We start from the raw sequence: 19,932 nt of genomic DNA, 5'->3' as shown, positions 1-19,932 counted from the left end.
CTAGACCTTATGTATACTTCATTTTTCTTTCTGACCATGGTCATAACATCCCTGGCCATCCATGGTTCATGTAACTTGCCATTCTCACAGAACCATGCTGCTCCTTGTCAGGGTCCCTTATGGCAGACTGGCACAAGAGATGAAGTTGCATAGTATTGGGGGTGTGCTGGCAAGGTGGGTACAGAACTGGCTTAGTCATAGGAGAGAGAGTGTAGCGGTGGAAGGATGCTTTTAATGGAGGGTTATCACTACTCGTGTTTCACAGGAATCAGAACTCTTATCAGCTGCCATTTGAAATACACTCACATGCCCAATGTAGATTTACCCAGAGTAGGTCTGAAATGGGAACCTGCCACCATTTGAGGTTCTTAACTGGATGGTTGATGTGCACTTAAGAGTCGCATCCCACTGGATCTCTTAGTAACCTTGCAGCAGGTAGTGGGCTTGAGAAACAAAGCAAGCAGAACCTGTCTGTTTGTTTGCAGGCTCTGGGCGAGGCATCCCATTTAAAGGCATTCAGTGCCCGGTTGAAGGAACCAGTTCTGAGAGGGGAATGAATCCGTGGAGAGCCACCCTCCTGCTATCACTTCCATCACTGGTCCCCGTGTGACTTCCTTCCATCACCATCACCCCCACCATGTGTCCCCTTCTTGATTGGTGAGTGGTAGTACAAGCAGCAGCCAGCGCCATCTCCCCCTAGTGGCACTACTGAGGGTATAAACACAGCTGATCTCTGATTGGTCATTAGCTCTCAGCAGGTGTGTCTTCTGGCCAACCTCACCCACCCAGCTCCTTGATTCCCCAGAGGAAGGCTTAGTGCTGTCCGGTTGAGTGCCTGAGTGATAAACACGATGTGATGGAACTTCTTAAGAATCAATGCGGGGTCTCACTGACTCTCCACCTGGTAACCAAGACCACAGTTGTCTCTGTAAGATTCTGCCCACAGATGCCAGCATTCATGAGTCTTTTATTGTTAAAGCAGCAGAAGTGTTACTGCTATAGAAACAGTGGATACCGAGATAATCACGCTTTACTTTTTGTGAACAAGTTCCTCAACTTATGATGTGAAGCTATTGGGAGCCATGTCTCTGCAGTAGGAAATATGTATGGGATTAAAGTTAAATTGTACAGTGAATATAAATGAAACTATTAATCTATATTAAAGCTTATTCTGTCCAGCAGCTACACATACATCACTCACATCTTGATAGAAAGCATATTTATTGTTACCATCCACTGATGTGATAAATGTGTCAGGTTTAATGAGGATAACTTAAACCTTTAACGTGATATAAATTGTCACAGTCTTGAACCTGGTCATTAGTGAAAGCCCAAGGGTTCTGTCAGATATGTCACTGACTTCTCTGAGAATCTTGTTTCCATTTGTTTAATTTAATTTTGACATATGGACGTCAGTGTCAAAGACAGAATCCATTACCTAACCCTAACAGCTAAGTGGAAATATGGAATTTGGTCCTCCCACAATCTAGATTTGAGTTACACAGATAGGGTGGATAGGCTGGACTTTTCTCATTGGAGTGTAGGAAATTGAGGGGTGACCTTATAGAGGCTTATAAAATCATGAGCGTCATGGATAAGGTGAATAGCAAGAGTCTTTTCCCCAGGATGATGGAGTTCAAAACCAAGGGGCATATTTTTAAGGTGAGAGGAGAAAGATTTAAAAAGAGATCTGGGTGTTCAGGTCCATTGTACCCTGAAGTGGCATCGTAGGTCGATAGAGTGGTCCAGAAGGCATACAGGGGCTTTCATTCATGGACGGGGTATTGAGTACAAGAATTGGCAGGTCATGTTACAGTTGTATAGGACTTTGGTTCGATCATATTTGGAATACTGCATGCAGTTTTGGTCACCACATTGACCAAAATGATGTGGATGCTTTGGAGATGGTGCAGAGGAGGTTCACCAGGATGTTGCCTGGTATGGAGGGCGCTCGCTATGAAAAGAGGTTGAGTAGATTAGGATTATTTACATTAGACAGATGGAGGTTGAGGAGGGACCTGATTGAGGTCTACAAAATCATGAAAGGTATAGACAGGGTGGATAGCAAGAAGCTTTTCCCAGAGTGGGGGACTCAATTACTAGGGGTCACAATTTCAAGGTGAAAGGGGAAAGTTTAAGGGAGATATGGGTGGAAGGGGCTTTATGCAAAGGGTGGTGAGTGCCTGGGACGCATTGCCAGCGGTGGTGGTAGAGGCGGTCATGATAGCGTCATTTAAGATGTATCTAGACAGATACATGAATTGGCAGGGAGCAGAGGGATACAGATCCTTGGAAAATCGGTGATAATGGGAACTGCAGATGCTGGAGATTCCAAGATAATAAAATGTGAGGCTGGATGAACACAGCAGGCCAAGCAGCATCTCAGGAGCACAAAAGCTGACGTTTCGGGCCTAGACCCTTGGAAAATCGGTGACAGGTTTAGATAAAGGATCTGGATCAGCACAGGCTTGGAGGGCCAAAGGGCCTGTTTCTGTGCTGTAATTTTCTTTGTTCTTTTCTTTTGACATGATGAGCAACTATTTTACACAGAGTGGTTTGTGTGCAGAAGGAACTCACAGCGAAAATGGTGCATGCAGGTTCATTTACAAAGGTTCATTACAACCTTTAAAAGACATTAGAATAAGTTCGTGAGTAGGAAAGGTTTGGAGGGATATGGGCCAAATGCAGACAAGTGGAACTAGTTTGGTTTTGGAACATGGTTGGCATGGACTAGTTGGACTGAAGGGTCTGTTAATGCTGTATGACTATGTTGAGGTTTAGGTGAATGAAAGATTGTAAAACTGAATTTGATAGCTTTTGGATATTAGGCACAATGGATCTGAGGTGGGTAGATGGAATTAAAATACAGCCATGATCTGTTTGATTGCAAAAGAAGCTCAAGGGTTTGAAAGACTGATGAATGGTCAGAATTCAGGTCAAGCTCTGTAAGGGTAACATTTCTCCTTAATCCTGAACAATATTACCGATATACATTTTACAATAATTTTATAGCTTCATATTCTGACTTCAGCTTTTTAAATTTTGTGGTTTGTCTTTCAAAATCAAGTTCATTGGAACGTGTGCTCGTGTTCCCTGGATTAACTAGTCTCAAAGTGCAGTTGCTATTTCAGTGAGGCACCCTATCAGGATTCGTACATTTGCCCTCTACATTTGAACCCAACTAAACGTAGCAAGCAGTGAGAATGGTTGTGAATAATCAGAATTGACAGGCTGTGTTGCAGGTTTATTTGAGTATTTTGCAGAGAGCACGGCTTGACTCAATTTTAACCAGTAACTCAATGGAGATATGACGCACAGGGAGCTAATGAGGATTTGTGAAAATTACTCACAACTGTATGTATCAGGGAATGAACAAGGTGCAGGTAACAATGGTCGGAGATTACCAATTGTTGTGCACACAGCAACCTCCTTCACCTTCTGTCATGCTCCCTCAAAATCCGTTAGCACGAAAGAGTTTCCCATAGTGGTGTAAAGCTCAGTCAGCGTCATCAGTGTGGTGTAGTAGCTAACATGTGCATCGCAAAGTATCACAAAGAGCAATGTGATAATGGCTTGAAAAGTGCTCTCTCAGTACTGCCCAGAACTGTCAAGATTCTTGGGGAGGGTTTTAAATCTACAACTTGCTCCTTCAGAGGTAACAGTGTTACACTGAGCCATGGCTAAGGCCATCATGTTCACACAAGGGCTGGCAACAGCTGCAGATGATAACACAGTGTGGAGTTGGAGGAACACAGCAGGCCAGGCAGCATCAGAGGAGCAGGAAAGCCGATGTTTGAAAGTTGAAAGTCAGGACCCTTCTTTAGAAATGGGGGGGTGGGGGAAGGGAGCTGGGAAGTAAATAGAGAGAGGAGGGGTGGGGCTGGGGAAGGTAGGGAGGAGAGGTGATTGGTGAGTGCAGGTAGGCAGTGGTGGGGATTGGTCAGTGAGGTGGGAAGAGCTGAAAGGTAGGAGACAGTTTGTGTGAGATCAAGGAGGCAGGGAGGGAGGTTTGGACATGGGGCGAAACTAGGATGGGGAGATTTTAAAACTGGTAAAATCCACTTTTGGGCCATTGGGCTGTAGGCTCCGAAGGCAGAATGTCAGGTGCTGCTCCCCCAGTTTCCGGGTGGCATCATTGTGACACTGGAGGAGGCCCCATCCCATGTTCAACCCTTCCTCTCATCTCCACCTCCTTGACCTGACACAACCTATCCATCTTCTCTCCCACCTCACTGACCAATTCCCACCACTGCCTGCCTGCACTCGTGGAGCACCTTCCGCAGCCCCACCCCCACATCTCTCTATGTATTTCTGAGCTGCCTTCCCCCTCCCCCATTTCTGAAGAAGGATCCCGACCTGAATAGTTAACTTTCCTGCTCCTCTGATACTGCCAGCTGTGTTCCTCCATCCAGCTCCACACTTTGTTGTGTATGTTCGCGTAGGGTACCAACGTGAAACTCTAAACAGGTGATACAGATTTAACTTAAGCTATGTACAATTCTCCCACTCATTGCTCCCTGCATAAGCCAGGGGACTGTAGACCACAACATCTGCTCATCTACACCCAGCCACATTACATCTATATGCTTCTATCGCACAGATATAAATGGTCTCAAACTAAACTTCTGAATGCCTGATAAGAAGTTGCCCAAGTATTTTCACTTGCAATGGTGAAGATACAACAGGAATCTTTGAAGCGACATCACAACCCAGGCAACAGAAGTGCAGCATGTATAATAGAACATTACCTCCTAGGTCTCTGCAGCTTGTCGTTGAATCATGTGAACTGTTCAATTTCCGAAAGGATGATGTGAGCCATATATTTCCCTCAAGCAGCGTGTTTCCCATGATCTAATATGATGTGCATTTTGCCATTTTAAATTGTATTGTTTACACTGTTAGATCCTCTTTGCAATAATTTGTGATCTAAGTATTTCTTACATATTTTCATCTCATATCCCATCTTCATATTAAGAATGACTGAGTTGGCATCTGGATTTTCATTCATCTATCATTGTGAGTACTGGCTTTCTCATTGATATGTTTAACACGTGAAGTTTTAAGTGCGTTGTCAATATATTTCATTCATCTGCAAATTAGGATTTGGTTTCGGAAAATTCATTCACTTGTATTGTGCTGATTTTTTATTGTTTTTTTTCGATATTTGCAAAAGAAAGATGTATCTTGGCCACAGGGGTAATTTAAAACAAAATTTCTCACTCTGTTAATAATCTCTTGAATTGAGTAGTTCTCAAAGCATTTCCAAGGGCAGTCTGAAGCTTTAATTTTCTATGGAGCTGCTCTGTGATACAGAATGTTCTTCATAATTGGCATCACTGGAGCAAGAGGGAAGGAAACTTTATTCAAGAGTCTGTATGCTGATAATTAAATTGGCTTTGTCTTTGTTTTCACAACAGGGAAAAACAGTGACAAAATTATTATTTGCTTGCTGTTGAAGGGAATTTGAAATAAAACTCATCACATGCACTTTCCTTCACTTTAGCATTTGAGATTGAAGTGAGCCACCATTATTAATACAAAATGATATTCTTGCCTTCACTTGGTGTTTCATTAAAGTCATCAAATGCCTTCAACATGTCCACTCTGATCCATCTGTGATTAAGTGCAACTTGACCCTCATGACAATGTACTAAAAATATCTAAAGTAAAGGTGGCATTCCAACTGAAGCAAAAAGTATTTGTCGCAATCTTCTGAAAATAAATGCTGATATAGAACATACAACAGTACAGCACAGCACAGGCCCTTTGGCCACAATGTTGTGCCAAACTTTTACCCTAAACCTAAAGCCTATCTAACCTCCACCCATACCTTATTTTATCATCCAAACACCGATCTAATTGCTGCTTAAATGTCCCTAATGAGGCTGACTTCACTACCATCTCCAGCAATGCATTCCATGCCCCTACCACTCTGAGTAAAGAACCTACCTCTGATGTCTTCCCTAGATCTACCTCTACTCACTTTAAAACTATGTCCCCTTGTAATAGCTACCTCCACCCTCGGAAAAAGTCTCTTGCTGTCCAATCTATCTATATCTCTGATCATTTTGTACACCTCTATCAAGTCACCTCCCATCCTTCATCGTTCTAAAGAGAAAAGCCCTAACTCGTAAGATCTTCCCTCCATTCCAGGCAACATCCTGGTAAATCTCCTCTGCATCTTTTCCAATGCTTCCACATCTTTCCTGTAATGAGGCGACCGGAACTGGACATAATACTCCAGATGTGGCCGAACCAGCTTTTGATATATCTGGAGCATAACTTCACGGCTCTTGAACTCAATCCTTCTATTAATGAAAGCTAACACACCATACACCTTCTTAACAACTCTATCCACCTGTGTGGCAGCTTTCAGAGAACTGTGGACCTGAACCCAAGATCCCTTTGCTCCTCCACTCTGCCAAGAATCTTTCCGTTAATCCTGTATTCTGCTTTCAAGTTTTTCCTTCCAAAATGAGTCACCTCACACTTTTCTGGGTTAAACTCCATCTGCCACTTCTCAGCCCTGCGCTGCGTCCTAGCAATGTTCCTTTGTAACCTAGAACAACCCTCTGCACTGTCTACAACATGACTCACCTTAGTATCGTCTGCGAACTTGCTAATCCACACTTCCACTCCTTCATCCAAATCATTTACAAAAATCACAAATAGAAGAGGACTCTGAACAGACCCTTGTTGATACACCACTTGTAACTGAGCACCATGTTGAATATTTTCTGTCCACTACCACCCTTTGTCTTATAAGGGTCAGCCAATTCTGAATCCAATCTGCCACATTTCCCCCTATCCCATGCTTCCTTACCTTCTGAATGAGCCTACCATGGGGATCCTTATCAAACACCTTACTTAAATCCATGTATACCACATCCACTGCTCTACCTTCTTCCATGTGTTTGGTCACCTCTTCAAAGAATTCAGTAAGGTTTGTGAGGCATGATCTACCCCTCACAAATCCATGCTGACTATCATGAATCAAATTGTGCCTTTCCAAGTGATTATAAATCCTATCTCTCAGAGCCCTTTCCAATAATTTGCCCACCACTGACATAAGACTAACTGGCCTGTAATTTCCGGGGTTATCCTTATTCCCTTTTTTGAACAAGGGTTTGCCTCTCTCCAATCTTCTGGAACGATACCTGTGGACAGTGAGGATGAAAAGATCATCGCCAAAGGCCCTGAGATCTCTTCCCTTGCTTCCCATAGAATCCTTGGATAAATCCCATCAGGCCCGGGGGACTTTTCTATCTACAACTTCCTCAAAGTTCCTCGTACATTTTTTTACTAACAGTGACCTCCACTAGCCTACCAGCCTGTTTCACACTGTCCTCCTCCACAACTAGGTCCCTCTCAGTGGTGAATACTGAAGAAAAGTATTCATTAAGGACTTCTCCTGTCTCTTTAGGCTCTGTGCACAAATTCCAAAAATTATTGGGAGTAGGGGGAGACAGTGTAAGTTTTAACATCCTGCAACAAATAGGAGATCGGGGTGTTAGTCAAAATGGTAACAAGATGAAACTTAACCCTAAGCTGCCAACAGTGCATCAAATTCTGACTTAACTTTGTCAGATTTTGCAATTTCCAAGTAACCCACTGTACAACAGCAGGTCAATTGTTATAATTTGTTTGAGAAGCTGGGTATCTCATGTTCTAACAGCTATTTAAGTTCAATGGCTGTGGGCTGCATTTCACAATAAACCTAAGAGCTAAAGAAAGTGAAGACTTGTGAATTCCAGCAACTAAAGGTTTTTCAACGTATCTTCTGGGGCAGCAGGAACTTCTCCGTAACCCCTATTGCCAATCCTACCACCCATGCCTCTTCAGTCTGATGCAATCTCTCTCCTTGAAAATTCCCTCCTCATTTCCTCCTTTCCCCTTCCAACCTCCTTTACCCACAACTCCCATCCCGCAGAACTACTCTCCACAATCACCTCACTTGTCCGTAACCTCTCTCTCTCCCATGACCTCTTCCTCAGCCCCGATCCTGTGACATTTTCCCACTTGCAAACCGTCTACCCTCCCCATGCCCCAGGCCTTCTTTTCTTCTTTGTCAAACTCTGTAAATTCTCGGGGTCTAGTTTACAAATGTTTCCTGAGCCAGGAAGATTGGAACGTGGGATCAAAGGTTATGGATCTGGTGGGATTGAAGGATATGTTGGGACTGAGGGTTACGGTAGAGAGGCAGAATTAAGCAATATGGTGGGATTGAGAGACAAGTTGGAATTTTTAAAAATGTTTTTACTCATCTGTGAGATGTGGGTATCGCCAGCTGGGCCAGCGTTTATTGCTCGTGCCTGGTTGCCCTTGAGAAGGTGGTGGTGGGCTGCCTTCTTGAACCACCGCAGTCCTCCTGCTGTGGTTTGAGCCACAATGCCACTAGGGAGCGCATTAAGGGATACTGTGGGAAAGTTCACTTTAGAGAGTTGGTGGGAAGGTTTGGTTGATAGGAATATAGAGAGATCAGATTGGGTGATGAAAAACAGATTGATGGCTTCTCAACTGAAGGCGTTTTATTTCATTATAATACTTCTTTAACTTAACACTTCTTTAACTGTCTTTGACACAGAAAGCTCCACTGCACCAGGAACTATATCCACATGAACCTGTTTGTCTCCTTCATTATGAGAGCCATTGCTGTGTTTGTTAAGGATGTGGTGCTGTTTGGCACTGACTTGGACCAATGCACCCTATCTACGGTAAGTGAAACTTTGTGGGGACCCCTAAAGAAAGTTCACATTGAGTTCAGAGTTCGGGCACTCTGAAGTCTCTGCAGGGATTCCAGTAATCATCAATCTATGTAATCTGTCTCAGCATTGATTTTATATTTAAACAATAAATCAGGGTCAGGTTCATCTTCAGTTCCTAATTATGGCATCATAACACTCAAGGGGGTGAACTCTCACATTCTCCCCCCAGGGCAGGTGGCTGGTGATAGTCAATCAGTCCCAGGTTATGTACAGCCCAGTTGATATATTTTGCTCACAAGGATGAACAGTCTTCATGGTGAATTGAAATGTGGGTTGGTTCCATTTCCATCTGAAACATTAGTATTAATCTCGGTACGTGCCTTTTTGAACTAGATCAGATGGAAAACTGAAGATCTGTCTCTGACCTTCTCCTAGTTCTTTGTGCCCCAGGATAGCCAACAAGCTACTAATCAAAGCTGCTACACCTGCTTCTTATGGGACCCTAGTTCTTAGGGCACAAAGGTAGTGTCTTTACCTTTGAGCGAAGAAGTCCCAGGTTCAAGCCCCATCCTACTCCAGAGCTGTGTCCCAACATCTCTGAGCAAGTGTTCAATATAACATCTGAAGAACTCAGTATAAATATTTAAAAGGTAACTTCATTTTCCAGGAGGCAGTCACACCTGGTAGATTAACTAATGTTCATTCGATCAGAGGACAGGGACAGCAGTGTGAGACTGCGAGTGAGGCAGGTAGAGGGACCCTGCAGACAGGAACACAGGAGCCGCAGCCCTTGACATTGTCCCACAGGTATGAGGCACTTGCTCCCTGCGTGAATGAGGAACAGGGCTGCAGGGACGATGAGTCAACTGACCCTGACACCATGGTCCAGGGGGCCATTCAAGAGGGAGGAGCAAAAAGCTTGTATTTGTAGGGGATTCCATCATCAGGGGAACGGACAGTATCCTCTGTGAGCAGGATAGAGAATCCCACATGGTGTGTTACCTGCCTGGTGCCAGGGTGTGAGTCATCTCTGACCGGCTGAAGAGGACACTAGAGAGGGAGGGGGAGGATCTAGTCATTGTGGTCCACGTATGTACCAACAACACAGGCAGGATGAGGAAAAAAGACCTGTTTCGGGATTATGAAAAGCTAGGAACAAAATTAAAAAACAGGCCTTCAAGGGTTGTAATCTCTGGATTGCTGCCCAAGCCACGTGCAGATTGGCATAGGAAGGCAAGGATCAGGGAAGTAAACATGTGGCTAAAAGAGTGGTGTGGGATAGAGGGTTTCCTTTTCATGGGGCACTGGCATCAGTTCTGGGACAGGAGGGATCTATACCACTGGGATGGACTCCACCTGAACAGGGCTGGGACCAATGTTCTGGTGAAAAGGGTAAATAGGGTGTTTAATACGACTTTAAACTAGTAAGTAGGGGGGAAGGGAGAAGTGAGCGTAGAGGGAGAATAATAATTAATGCAAGGCAAAGCAGCAAGTGACAAGGAAGCTTCAACTCCATTGAAAATTAGGAAAAAAGTTAAAGGGAAGAAGAATTCAAGAGCTGTTAGTAATGGAGTTAATAGGACCCAAAAAGAAGGTGCAAAAATTGTCATAAGGGCACTTTATCTGAATGCTCGGAGCATTCGAAACAAGCTGGAAGAGTTGCCGGTGCAAATCATGGCAAAGGGGTATGATTTAGTGACCATTACAGAGACATGGTTACAGGATGGTCATGACTGGGAGTTAAATATCCAGGGGTATCAACCTGTTCAGAAGGACAGACAGGAAGGTGAGGGAGGTGGTGTTGCTCTGATTTTTAAGGTTGATATCAGGGCGGTAGTGAGAGATGATATAGGTTCTACTGAACAAAATGTTGAATCCATTTGGGTGGAAATTAGAAATAGCAGGGAGAAGAAGTCACTGATAAGTGTGGTCTATTGACCACCAAATAATGACATCCTGTTGGGGCGGGCAATAAACCTAGAAATAGCTGATGCATGTAAAACTGGTACAGCAATTATCATGGGGGATTTTAATCTACATATCGATTGGTCAAACCAGGTCAGTCATGGCAGCCTTGAGGAGGGGTTCATTGAATGCATCCACGATAATTTCCTTGAACAATATGTCATGGAATCTACGAGGAAGCAAGCTATCCGAGATCTAGTCCTGTGCAACGAGACAGGAATAATTAATGATGGGTTCACGAAGGGTAGGCCATGTTTAACTAATTTGGTGGAATTCTTTGAGGACATTACTTGCATGGTGGACAGTTGGGAACCTGTGGATATGGTGTATCTGGATTTCCAGAAGGCATTTGACAAGGTGCCATACCAAAGGCTGCTACATCAGTTAGGGATCCTCTCTGAAGGAGTGATCACAGTATGATCGAATTTGAAATACAGATGGAGCGTGAGAAGGTTAAATCCAGTACCTATGTCCTGTGCTTAAACAGAGGAAACTATGAAGGAATGAGGGAGGAGTTAGCTAAGGTAGCATGGGAGCAAAAACTTTATGGTGGGTCAATTGAGGAACATTGGAGGACTTTCAAAACAATTTTTCACAGTGCTCAGCAGAAGTATATTCCAGTGATAAGGAAAAGAGAGAGCCAGCCATGGATGTCTAAGGAAATAGAGGAAAGTATCAGATTGAAAAAAAAACTCATACAAAAAAGCAAAGAGTAGTGGGAAACTAGTAGACTGGGAAATCTTTAAAGGCCAACAGAAAGCCACAAAAAAATTATAAAGAAAAATAAGATAAATTGTGAGAATAAACTAGCTCAGAATATAAAAACAGGCAGCAAAAGTTTCTATAAATATGTAAATCGTAAAAGAGTGGCAAAGGTAAACATTGGTCCTTTATAGGATGAGAAGGCCAATTTAATAGCTGGGAATGAGGAAATAGCCAAGACATTAAATGGTTATTTCATGTCGGTCTTCACAGTGGAAGACACAAATAACATGGTGAAAACGAAAGTCAAGAAAGTTATAGCATGCGAGGACCTAGAAACTGTCATTATCACTAAGGAGGCAGTGCTGGGCAAGTTAATGGGGCTAAAGGTAGCCAAGTCTCTTGGCCCTGATGAAATGCACCCCAGGGTACTATAAGAGGTGATGGGGGAAATAGCAAATGCGCGTGTAATTATTTACCAAAATTCACTGTAGTCTGGGGTGTTTCCTGCAGATTGGAAAACAGCCAATGTGATGCCACTGTTGAAAAAAGGAAGTAGACAAAAAGCGGGTAACTATAGGCCAGTTAGCTTAACTTCAGTAGTGGGGAAAATGCTTGAATCTATCATTAAGGAAGAAACAGCAAGACATCTGGATATAAACTGTCCCATTGGGAACACCCAGCATGGGTTCATGAAGGGTAGGTCATGTTTAACTAATTTGGTAGAATTCTTTGAGGACATTACTTGCATGGTGGATAATGGGGAACCTGTGGATATGGTGTATCTGGATTTCCAGAAGGCATTTGACAAGGTGCCACTTCAAAGGCTGCTACAGAAGATAAAATTGCATGATATTACAGGTAATGTATTGGCATGGATAGAGGATTGGTTGACCAGTAGAAAACAAAGAGTAGGGGTAAATGGGGGTTTTTCTGGCTGGCGGTCAATGACTAGTGGTGTGCCTCAGGGATCACTGATGGGACCTCAATTGTTTACAATTTACATAGATGATTTGGAGTTGGGGGTCTCAGTGTGGTGTGTCAAAATTTGCAGATGGCATTAAGGTGAGTGGTAGAACAAAGAGTGCAGAAGACACTGAAAGTCTGCGGAGGGATACAGATAGTCTAAGTGAGTGGGTAAAGGTCTGGCAGATGGAGTACAATGTTGATAAGTGTAAGGTCATCAATTTAGGTAGGAATAACAGGAAAATGGGCTATGTTTTAAATGGTAAAAAATAGTAGCATGCTGCTGTGCAGAGGGACTTGGGTGTCCTTGTGCATGAACCACTGAAGGTGGGGTTACAGGTGCAGCAGGTAATTAAAAAGGCAAATGGAATTTTGTCTGCCATTGCTTGAGGGATGGAGTTTAAAAACAGGGAGGCTATGCTGCAACTGTATAGGTCCTGGTGAGGCCACACCTGGAGTACTGTGTGCAGTTTTGGTCTCCTTACTCGAGAAGAGATATACTAGCACTGGAGGGGGTGCAGAGGAGATTCACTCGGTTGATTCCAGAGTTGAGAGGGTTGGATTATGACGAGAGACTGAGTAGACTGGACTTATACTCATTGGAATTCAGAAGAATAAGGTGGAGATCTTATAGAAACATATTAGATTATGAAGGGAATAGATAAGGTGGAGGCAGGGGGGTTGTTTCTGCACGCAGGTGAAACTAGGACTAGAGGGCATAGCCTCAAATTAAAGGGAAGCAGATGTAGGACTGAGATCAGGAGGAACTTCTTCACCCAAAGGTTGTGAATCTGTGGAGCAGTTGAAGCTAACTCGCTGAATATGTTTCAGGCAAGGCTAGATAAATTTTTGAATAGTAAAGGAATTAAGGTTATGGTGAGTGGGCAGGTAAGTGGGGCTGTGTTTCAAAAGATCAGCCATGATCTTATTAAATGGCGGGGCAGGTTCGAAGGGCCAGATGGCCATCTCCTGCTCCTAGTTCTTATGTTCTTATGTAACTCATCCACCCCGTCATCCAAACTCCCTGGTGATCTTGGATTGAACTTCCATTGTCACCAGATGCCCTAGTACATGGGAACCATTCCCAGGATGATGATTCCCAGAAGGCAATGATTAGATTTTAACTCTACAGCCTGCCTCTTTTGCAGTTTACAGGCTCCTGGACACAAGTTGGTGTCATTGTCACGTTTAGCTTCTATTCTATTTGGGAAGCCTCTAGAAAAGTTTGCAGTACTGGATTGGTCTAATCTACAATCCTTACGGCTGCGGGTTTGGGGAGATCATATGATCCTTAAAGGCAGGGGATGTGGGCTGTCTGATAAAGTGGAGGTATCAGAAATGCACTTACTCCTTCTAGCCCACAAGCCATGCTTTAAATGCAACAAAATTCTCCTCAAGACTCTCCTTTATAGTTGCCAGGTTTTCCAAGAACTAGAACACTGGCCATCACAGTTAAACCTGTAAAACAGGATGATGGGTCAGAGGCAATCAGCCTTATTAAAATATTTGGTAAGGTCATGTCTGGCTCATTGATTAAAGAATAATCCATACTTATGTCATTGAACAACAATAACCCTACTGAATACATATTCTGTATAGGAAGGAAGAGGGATAACTCTGGATCCAAGGTCAGAGTTCATGTGATCTGATGTCATTGTTACAGATCCTTGCACATGCTCAGTGGCTATCCTTATATTAAAAGTATAGTTACCACTTTATTACTAGCTAACATGTTTAAATTCAGCCCGTAGAGCCACACAGTGTTACAACAGCCCATCGTGTCCATGCCAGCATATTTTGCCACTGGCCTCTGAATGTTTCCATTCAAACATTTCTCTTTTAAAACTTCTGATTGAATCTGTTTCCGTCATCTCCTGTCTAAGGACATAATATCCTTTCTGGACTTTGATGCCCAGAATTGACTGCAATATCCCAATTGCATTTTTTTTGTAAAAATTTGACACAATTCACTTGGTTCTCCGCTCTTTGGAGGGATTTTAGGGCATGAAGGAAGCTACATCCCCTGTAAATGATGTTACGTCAGGATCCTAACAATATCCTGCCCTCTATAAAGTTACTAAGGGGTTTACAAGGTGGGCACTAAGATGTAGCTTGCCCCTGGCTGGGGAATCTAAACCTTGAGGGCACACTGCCAGGTTGATCATTTTGTACTGAGATGAAGAAGAATTCCTTCACGTAAAGAGCTGTGAATCTTTGGAATGCTCCATCCCAAAGGCTTGTGAACAGAATAGACAGATCATTAGTATCTAGAAATCATGCAATTTAGGGAGCATTTGAGAAAGTGGAACTGAGGCCACAGATTAGCCTTGGTCATATTAAATGGGAGCAGCTTGATGGGCCATAAAGTGTAATATGTAGGCCAGCACAATAGCTCAGTAGTCAACATGGCAGCCTCAAAGTGTTAGGACAACCTTCTGTGTGTTGTTTGCGCATTCTCCCCATGCCTGCACTGGTTTCATCTGAGCACTCTGGTTCCCTTCCATAGTTCAGAGATGTGCAGGTTAGATAGATTGGCCATGCTAAATTGCTCCATAGTGTCCAGGGATGTGCGGGCTAGATGGGTTAGCCTTGGTTAATGTGGGGTTACAGGTGCAGGGTGGGTGTCTGGTTCAGGGTAGGATGTTCTTCTGAGGGTTGGTGCTGACTCGAAGGGCCAAATGGCCCCTCTCTGCACTGTAGGGATTCTATGATATTCATAGATTTCAAAGAACCCCGACAGTGTGGAAACAGGCCCTTAGACCCAATTAGTCCACACTGACCCTCAAAGTATCCCACCTAGACGCATCCCCCCGTAACCCCCTAATCTAGGCATCCCTGAACACTACGGGCAATTTAGCATGGCCAATCCATCTAGCCTGCGCATCTTTGGACTGTGGCAGAAAACCAGAGCAAATCCACACTGACACAGGAAGAATGTTCAAACACCACACAGACAGCCATCTGAGGATGGAATTGAAACTGGGCCCTTGGTGCTGTGAGGCAACAGTGCTTACCACTGAGCCACCGTTCCTTATTTCATATTTCTTATATTTTCTTGGTTTTCCACTTTTCTGTGAGGCTGAACTAAAGGTGAGTAGAGAACACCCTTGGATCCATCATTAACGTAGTTAGATAGACAATTAGCCTGACTTAGCCTTCAATTCTGAATCTCCCAATCAGAGCTCCCGTTCCCAATCTGTCAGTAACTCTCCAGAATCACAAAGGCGACTGTACAATAGGGAATAGTTTCTTCATTGAACCCAGAAAGTTTTGATCAGTGAAACTGAAGAGTTCTAGCCACGGCCAGGTGAGCACTGACTTCTTACAAGGTGCTGCACCTGCCTGGTGCATGTTCAGCTTCATGCCTTGCTGCCAGCGTATAGCTTGGCATGCCAGCAGTGTATGGAGCTCCACTATTCCACTTCACTTTAGGGCCAGGAGCTGAGGCCAGAACCCTGCTGACTTCTCCATTGGTGGCAAGAACAAACTTGGTAGCGACAGCTGCCAGTTTTTTAGGTCCATGCCCCCTCCAGAGGGGATGGGCACTGAGATCCAACTGGAATCATAGAATCCCTGCAGTGTAGGAGCAGCCCATTCATTCCATCGAGTCCACACTGAACTTCCTAAAGAACATCACAGCCAGACCCATCCTCCCAGCCTGTCCCTGTAACCCTGCATTTCCCAGAATTAATCCGCCCAACCTGCACATCTTTGGACTGTGGGGGGAAACTGGAGCCCCCAGAGGAAACCCACACAGACACAGGGAGAATGTGCAAACTCCACACAGACAGTCACCCAAGGGTGGAATCGAACCCGGGTCCCTGGTGCTGTGAGGCAGCAGTGGTAATCATTGAGACACCGTGCTGTCCACAAGCAGACAAGTCCCTCAAAACAATGTCAACGGGCAGCGTGTCCGGCTCCCTTGACAGGAAATATGAATAAATAAAAACTAATAAAACAAATGACTCCATATCCGAGGCAAAGCCTCGGGAGACTCCATTCCTCAGCAAAGGTCACTGCTACCACCTGCTGATACAAACCTGGATCAGGTAGGCACCTATCACCAACAGCTATTAGGGTACCTGCCCTGGGAGGATCACCATCTTCTCCAGAGAAGTAGTCACTTTGCACCTCAGCCATGCCCTCGCCAACACAGGGATACCTCCTGCTTGGACCCTAAGTGTCCTCCACTGTCATTTGATTACCCTTTTTATTACGTATTTTTTCAAATATTTTCAAGTCTCATTAGTGTTAGCTGCTAAATTATATTAATATTCGTTTTTACTGTGTAAGTCCCTTCCTCAGAACTCGGCACTGTATGTTTTGAGATGTGTTTAGGTCTTCGTGTTAAGCTGTGAGAGGGAGGGCCACATGGTCTTATAGTAAAGCGCTATATGTGGCTGGAGGAGGAGGTTAGTGCGCTGGGCACATGTCTTCTGTATTTATATTGGACCCAAGGCTGTTACTGTTCCATATAGAACATGACTGGCAGAGCTTCTGGGTGGGAATGAGTCTGTGCTTCCACTTCACCCTGCAGCCATCACCAGCAAATTAACAGATGTTCACATGGACCGTGGCCCAAAAATGGGGGCCTGCAACCACTAACACTCAGTGCATTGCTTGGTTCAAACCCTCCTGTAGCAGGAGAGATCCCTTATAGTCTCAGCATGGGCAAGATTAAACAGCTTGTATTGTGCTGTGGTAGTGTAACTAATAAGCACTAAATCAGAGAGTAAGAGAGACTGCATGTCATAAATAACCTGAACAGGTACCTCATTCATAAAGCAACATGCAATGAGTTGCCAAAGTTAGAAAAGCGCATTCATGAAGAGCCAGAAAGAGCAGCTGCAAATTTGAGTTTCGTATTTAAGAATTCTCCCGGGTGTGGTCTTGTGGCAAAGTGATAGTGTTCCTACCTCTGGGCTGTGAAAACCTGAGTTCAAGAGCCATCTGCTCCAAAGATGTGTCATAACACCTTTGAACAGGTTGGTTAGATAATATCTAAGAAATTCCCATGGATAATTGGCTTGAGGGCAGAGAAACGATCCAGAAGGGAAAGGTGGAAACTAATATTTGTGCAGATTTACAATAAAATCCCTGTAAATCACAAAGTCCTTTGGTTCTACTTCAATGTATATCCTATTAACTCTGGGGAGTGATTTATACAATACTGTATGCAGGGGTGAACTTGTGGATAAGGGGTCAGAATTGTGGGTAATGTCTGTTTCTGTCCTCCCCAGCCATCCTGCAAAGCTGCAATTGTGTTCTTCCAGTTTAGTATCACAGCAAACTTCTTCTGGCTATTGGCAGAAGGCATATACCTACACACCCTCATCGTGGTCTTCTTCACTGAGAGGGAGTATTTCTGGTGGTACATCATGATGGCCTGGGGTAAGGCATTCTCTTTTCATTCATGGAACCATATAACACAAAAAAGCCCTTCAGCCCCAGGGTCTTTGAAAGAGCTATCTTTTTTTTGTTTGCAATGGTTCTAGTCAATTTTATTCTCCCTGGTACTGTATCTTGAACCAAATTGCTTTCCTTTAAAACTCTTCATTTACAGAATTGTAAATATACATGCTTTCTTCATCTGGTAAAACTTGTGCTTCCTTCCAGGTCTCTGGATAATCATGCAACACAGAGACTGCTCTTCCATCCTATACTCACCATTAGAAATTGCTGGTATCACATTATACACTGCATTCATTTGGCCTCCCCTTGTTCATTCTCCATAACCTGCTACATTTTTCCTTTACAACTATTTACCCATTCTTCCTTTGGAAGTTATGATTGAATAGTTTTCCAATCATCTTCCATGGGACACATTTCAAATCACAGAAAAATCCATTGAATAAAAATAATCTTGCCCTTATCTCGCCCACAGTTTTTTTTGCCAGTTAACATGAATCTGTGTCCTTCTGTTAACAGATCTCACACCAGTGAAACAACTTTCTTCCATTTGCTCTAACAAAACCCCTCAAAATTCTAAACACCTCTTAGTTCTCCACTCAACCCAGAAAGCTCTAAAGAGAAGAACCCCAACTTCGCCAATGTCTCCATATAACTGGACACCTTTATCCCTGGCACTATCCTGGTAAATCTCCTCTGTATCATTTCCAAGGACTTAACATCTTTCCTATAGTGCAGTGCCTAGAGTGGAAAGTAAAATGCAGAAAGCTGAGGAGCATTTTTATTTTCATTATTTCCTGCTGGGGCAAACCATGGTCAGAGATGGCACAATATGCCCACCCATTGGCATAAATGAATTAGCTTCACACCATCCAGAATTAAAGTGAGATGATAAGTTAGCACAGTGGTAGCTTTGAGGAGGAAGCAACTCAAGGTAACAGGGATAATGGGAACTGCAGATGCTGGAGAATTCCAAGATAATAAAATGTGAGGCTGGATGAACACAGCAGGCCAAGCAGCATCTCAGGAGCACAAAAGCTGACGATTCGGGCCTAGACCCTCTCTGATGAAGGGTCTAGGCCCGAAACGTCAGCTTTTGTGCTCCTGAGATGCTGCTTGGCCTGCTGTGTTCATCCAGCCTCACATTTTATTATCAAGGTAACAGGGTCTATTTTAGACAAATAGTCTCACAAATCAAAATACAGGGTGTTCTGTAAAAGCAACTGCTGCAGATCTCTGTAAGAGACAGCCTGATAAAGAAATGCCCGGGAACAGACAGCCTGAAGTTTGTAGCAAACTTTAAAAAGAAAAGTATGATCCCACAATAACAGAGACAAATGATATGGATGAGGTTATGTGTTGTAAGAACTCAGGAGATCAGCCAAGTTCATTGATATGTGAAGGTGATTGAGTTTTAGTCTTATTGATGAAACAGCTGTTATCTTGTTAGGTAAAATACTTATTGTAGAAACATTTAGGGTCGGGTCTGTAAATGTCATCTTAGACAGTATGTGACTAGAATGAGTTATAGTGCAGCTGTAAGATACAAGAGCAGTGTTTACCAAATATTTCCAAGGTCAGGTGGAGGCGTGGCAAGGGCTGGAAATCCCGGAGTGCGACTGTGGCAGTGGAAAGGAAAATTGGACTCTCTTGTTATTTTCTTGTCTTATTCTAAGTAAATGTGAATGGCACCATACACGTATGGCAAAGGTACACCCTTTTCACTGCATTTTTAAATAGAATACATGTGACAATAAATGATTCAAATTAATTCAAGTGGTACAGAATCTGCTCACAACCCAATGGCTAAAACATTCTAACATTAGATCTAACCATATAATTATATTGGAACTGATAATACAATTTTTGTAACAATTAGTAAAAATTAATCCCTTTTGTAAGTCCAGTAATGAGTTTAGTAAAAAGTATAACAGAATTTAAAAGGTCCTTAAGTGATAGGCAACTTTAACAGAGAGAAGCTGCTCCCAACTCATTGGCTAAAGAACTGTAATATCAGATGTAACCATACAACTTTATACATAACTAACTTTACAATAAAAATAATATTATGAATTTTACAGCAATTAGAAGGAATTTTTCATCCTTTTGTATCTCTTGTGATTAAGACAGTAGGAAAGTGAGTAACCGAGTTTGATAGGCATAGCAATGAATACAATGAATATCA

The 19,932-nt window shown here is 43.3% G+C and overlaps 1 protein-coding gene across 3 annotated transcripts in view; it reads left to right on the top strand.

Moving 5' to 3' along the window:
- Positions 1-19,932, top strand: part of LOC125466395 (vasoactive intestinal polypeptide receptor-like) — a 175,968-nt gene that overhangs the window by 118,070 nt on the left and 37,966 nt on the right. For all 3 annotated transcript variants that reach the window (XM_048560836.2, XM_048560835.2, XM_048560834.2), the window contains exons 6-7: positions 8,585-8,714; positions 17,579-17,729. In XM_048560836.2, the coding sequence (XP_048416793.1) occupies positions 8,585-8,714; positions 17,579-17,729 (281 nt within the window). The remainder of the gene's footprint in view (positions 1-8,584; positions 8,715-17,578; positions 17,730-19,932) is intronic.

Source organism: Stegostoma tigrinum, chromosome 31 (genome assembly GCF_030684315.1).
Source record: "Stegostoma tigrinum isolate sSteTig4 chromosome 31, sSteTig4.hap1, whole genome shotgun sequence".
NCBI lineage: Eukaryota > Metazoa > Chordata > Chondrichthyes > Orectolobiformes > Stegostomatidae > Stegostoma > Stegostoma tigrinum.
This window is presented reverse-complemented; position numbering and strand designations above follow the sequence as displayed.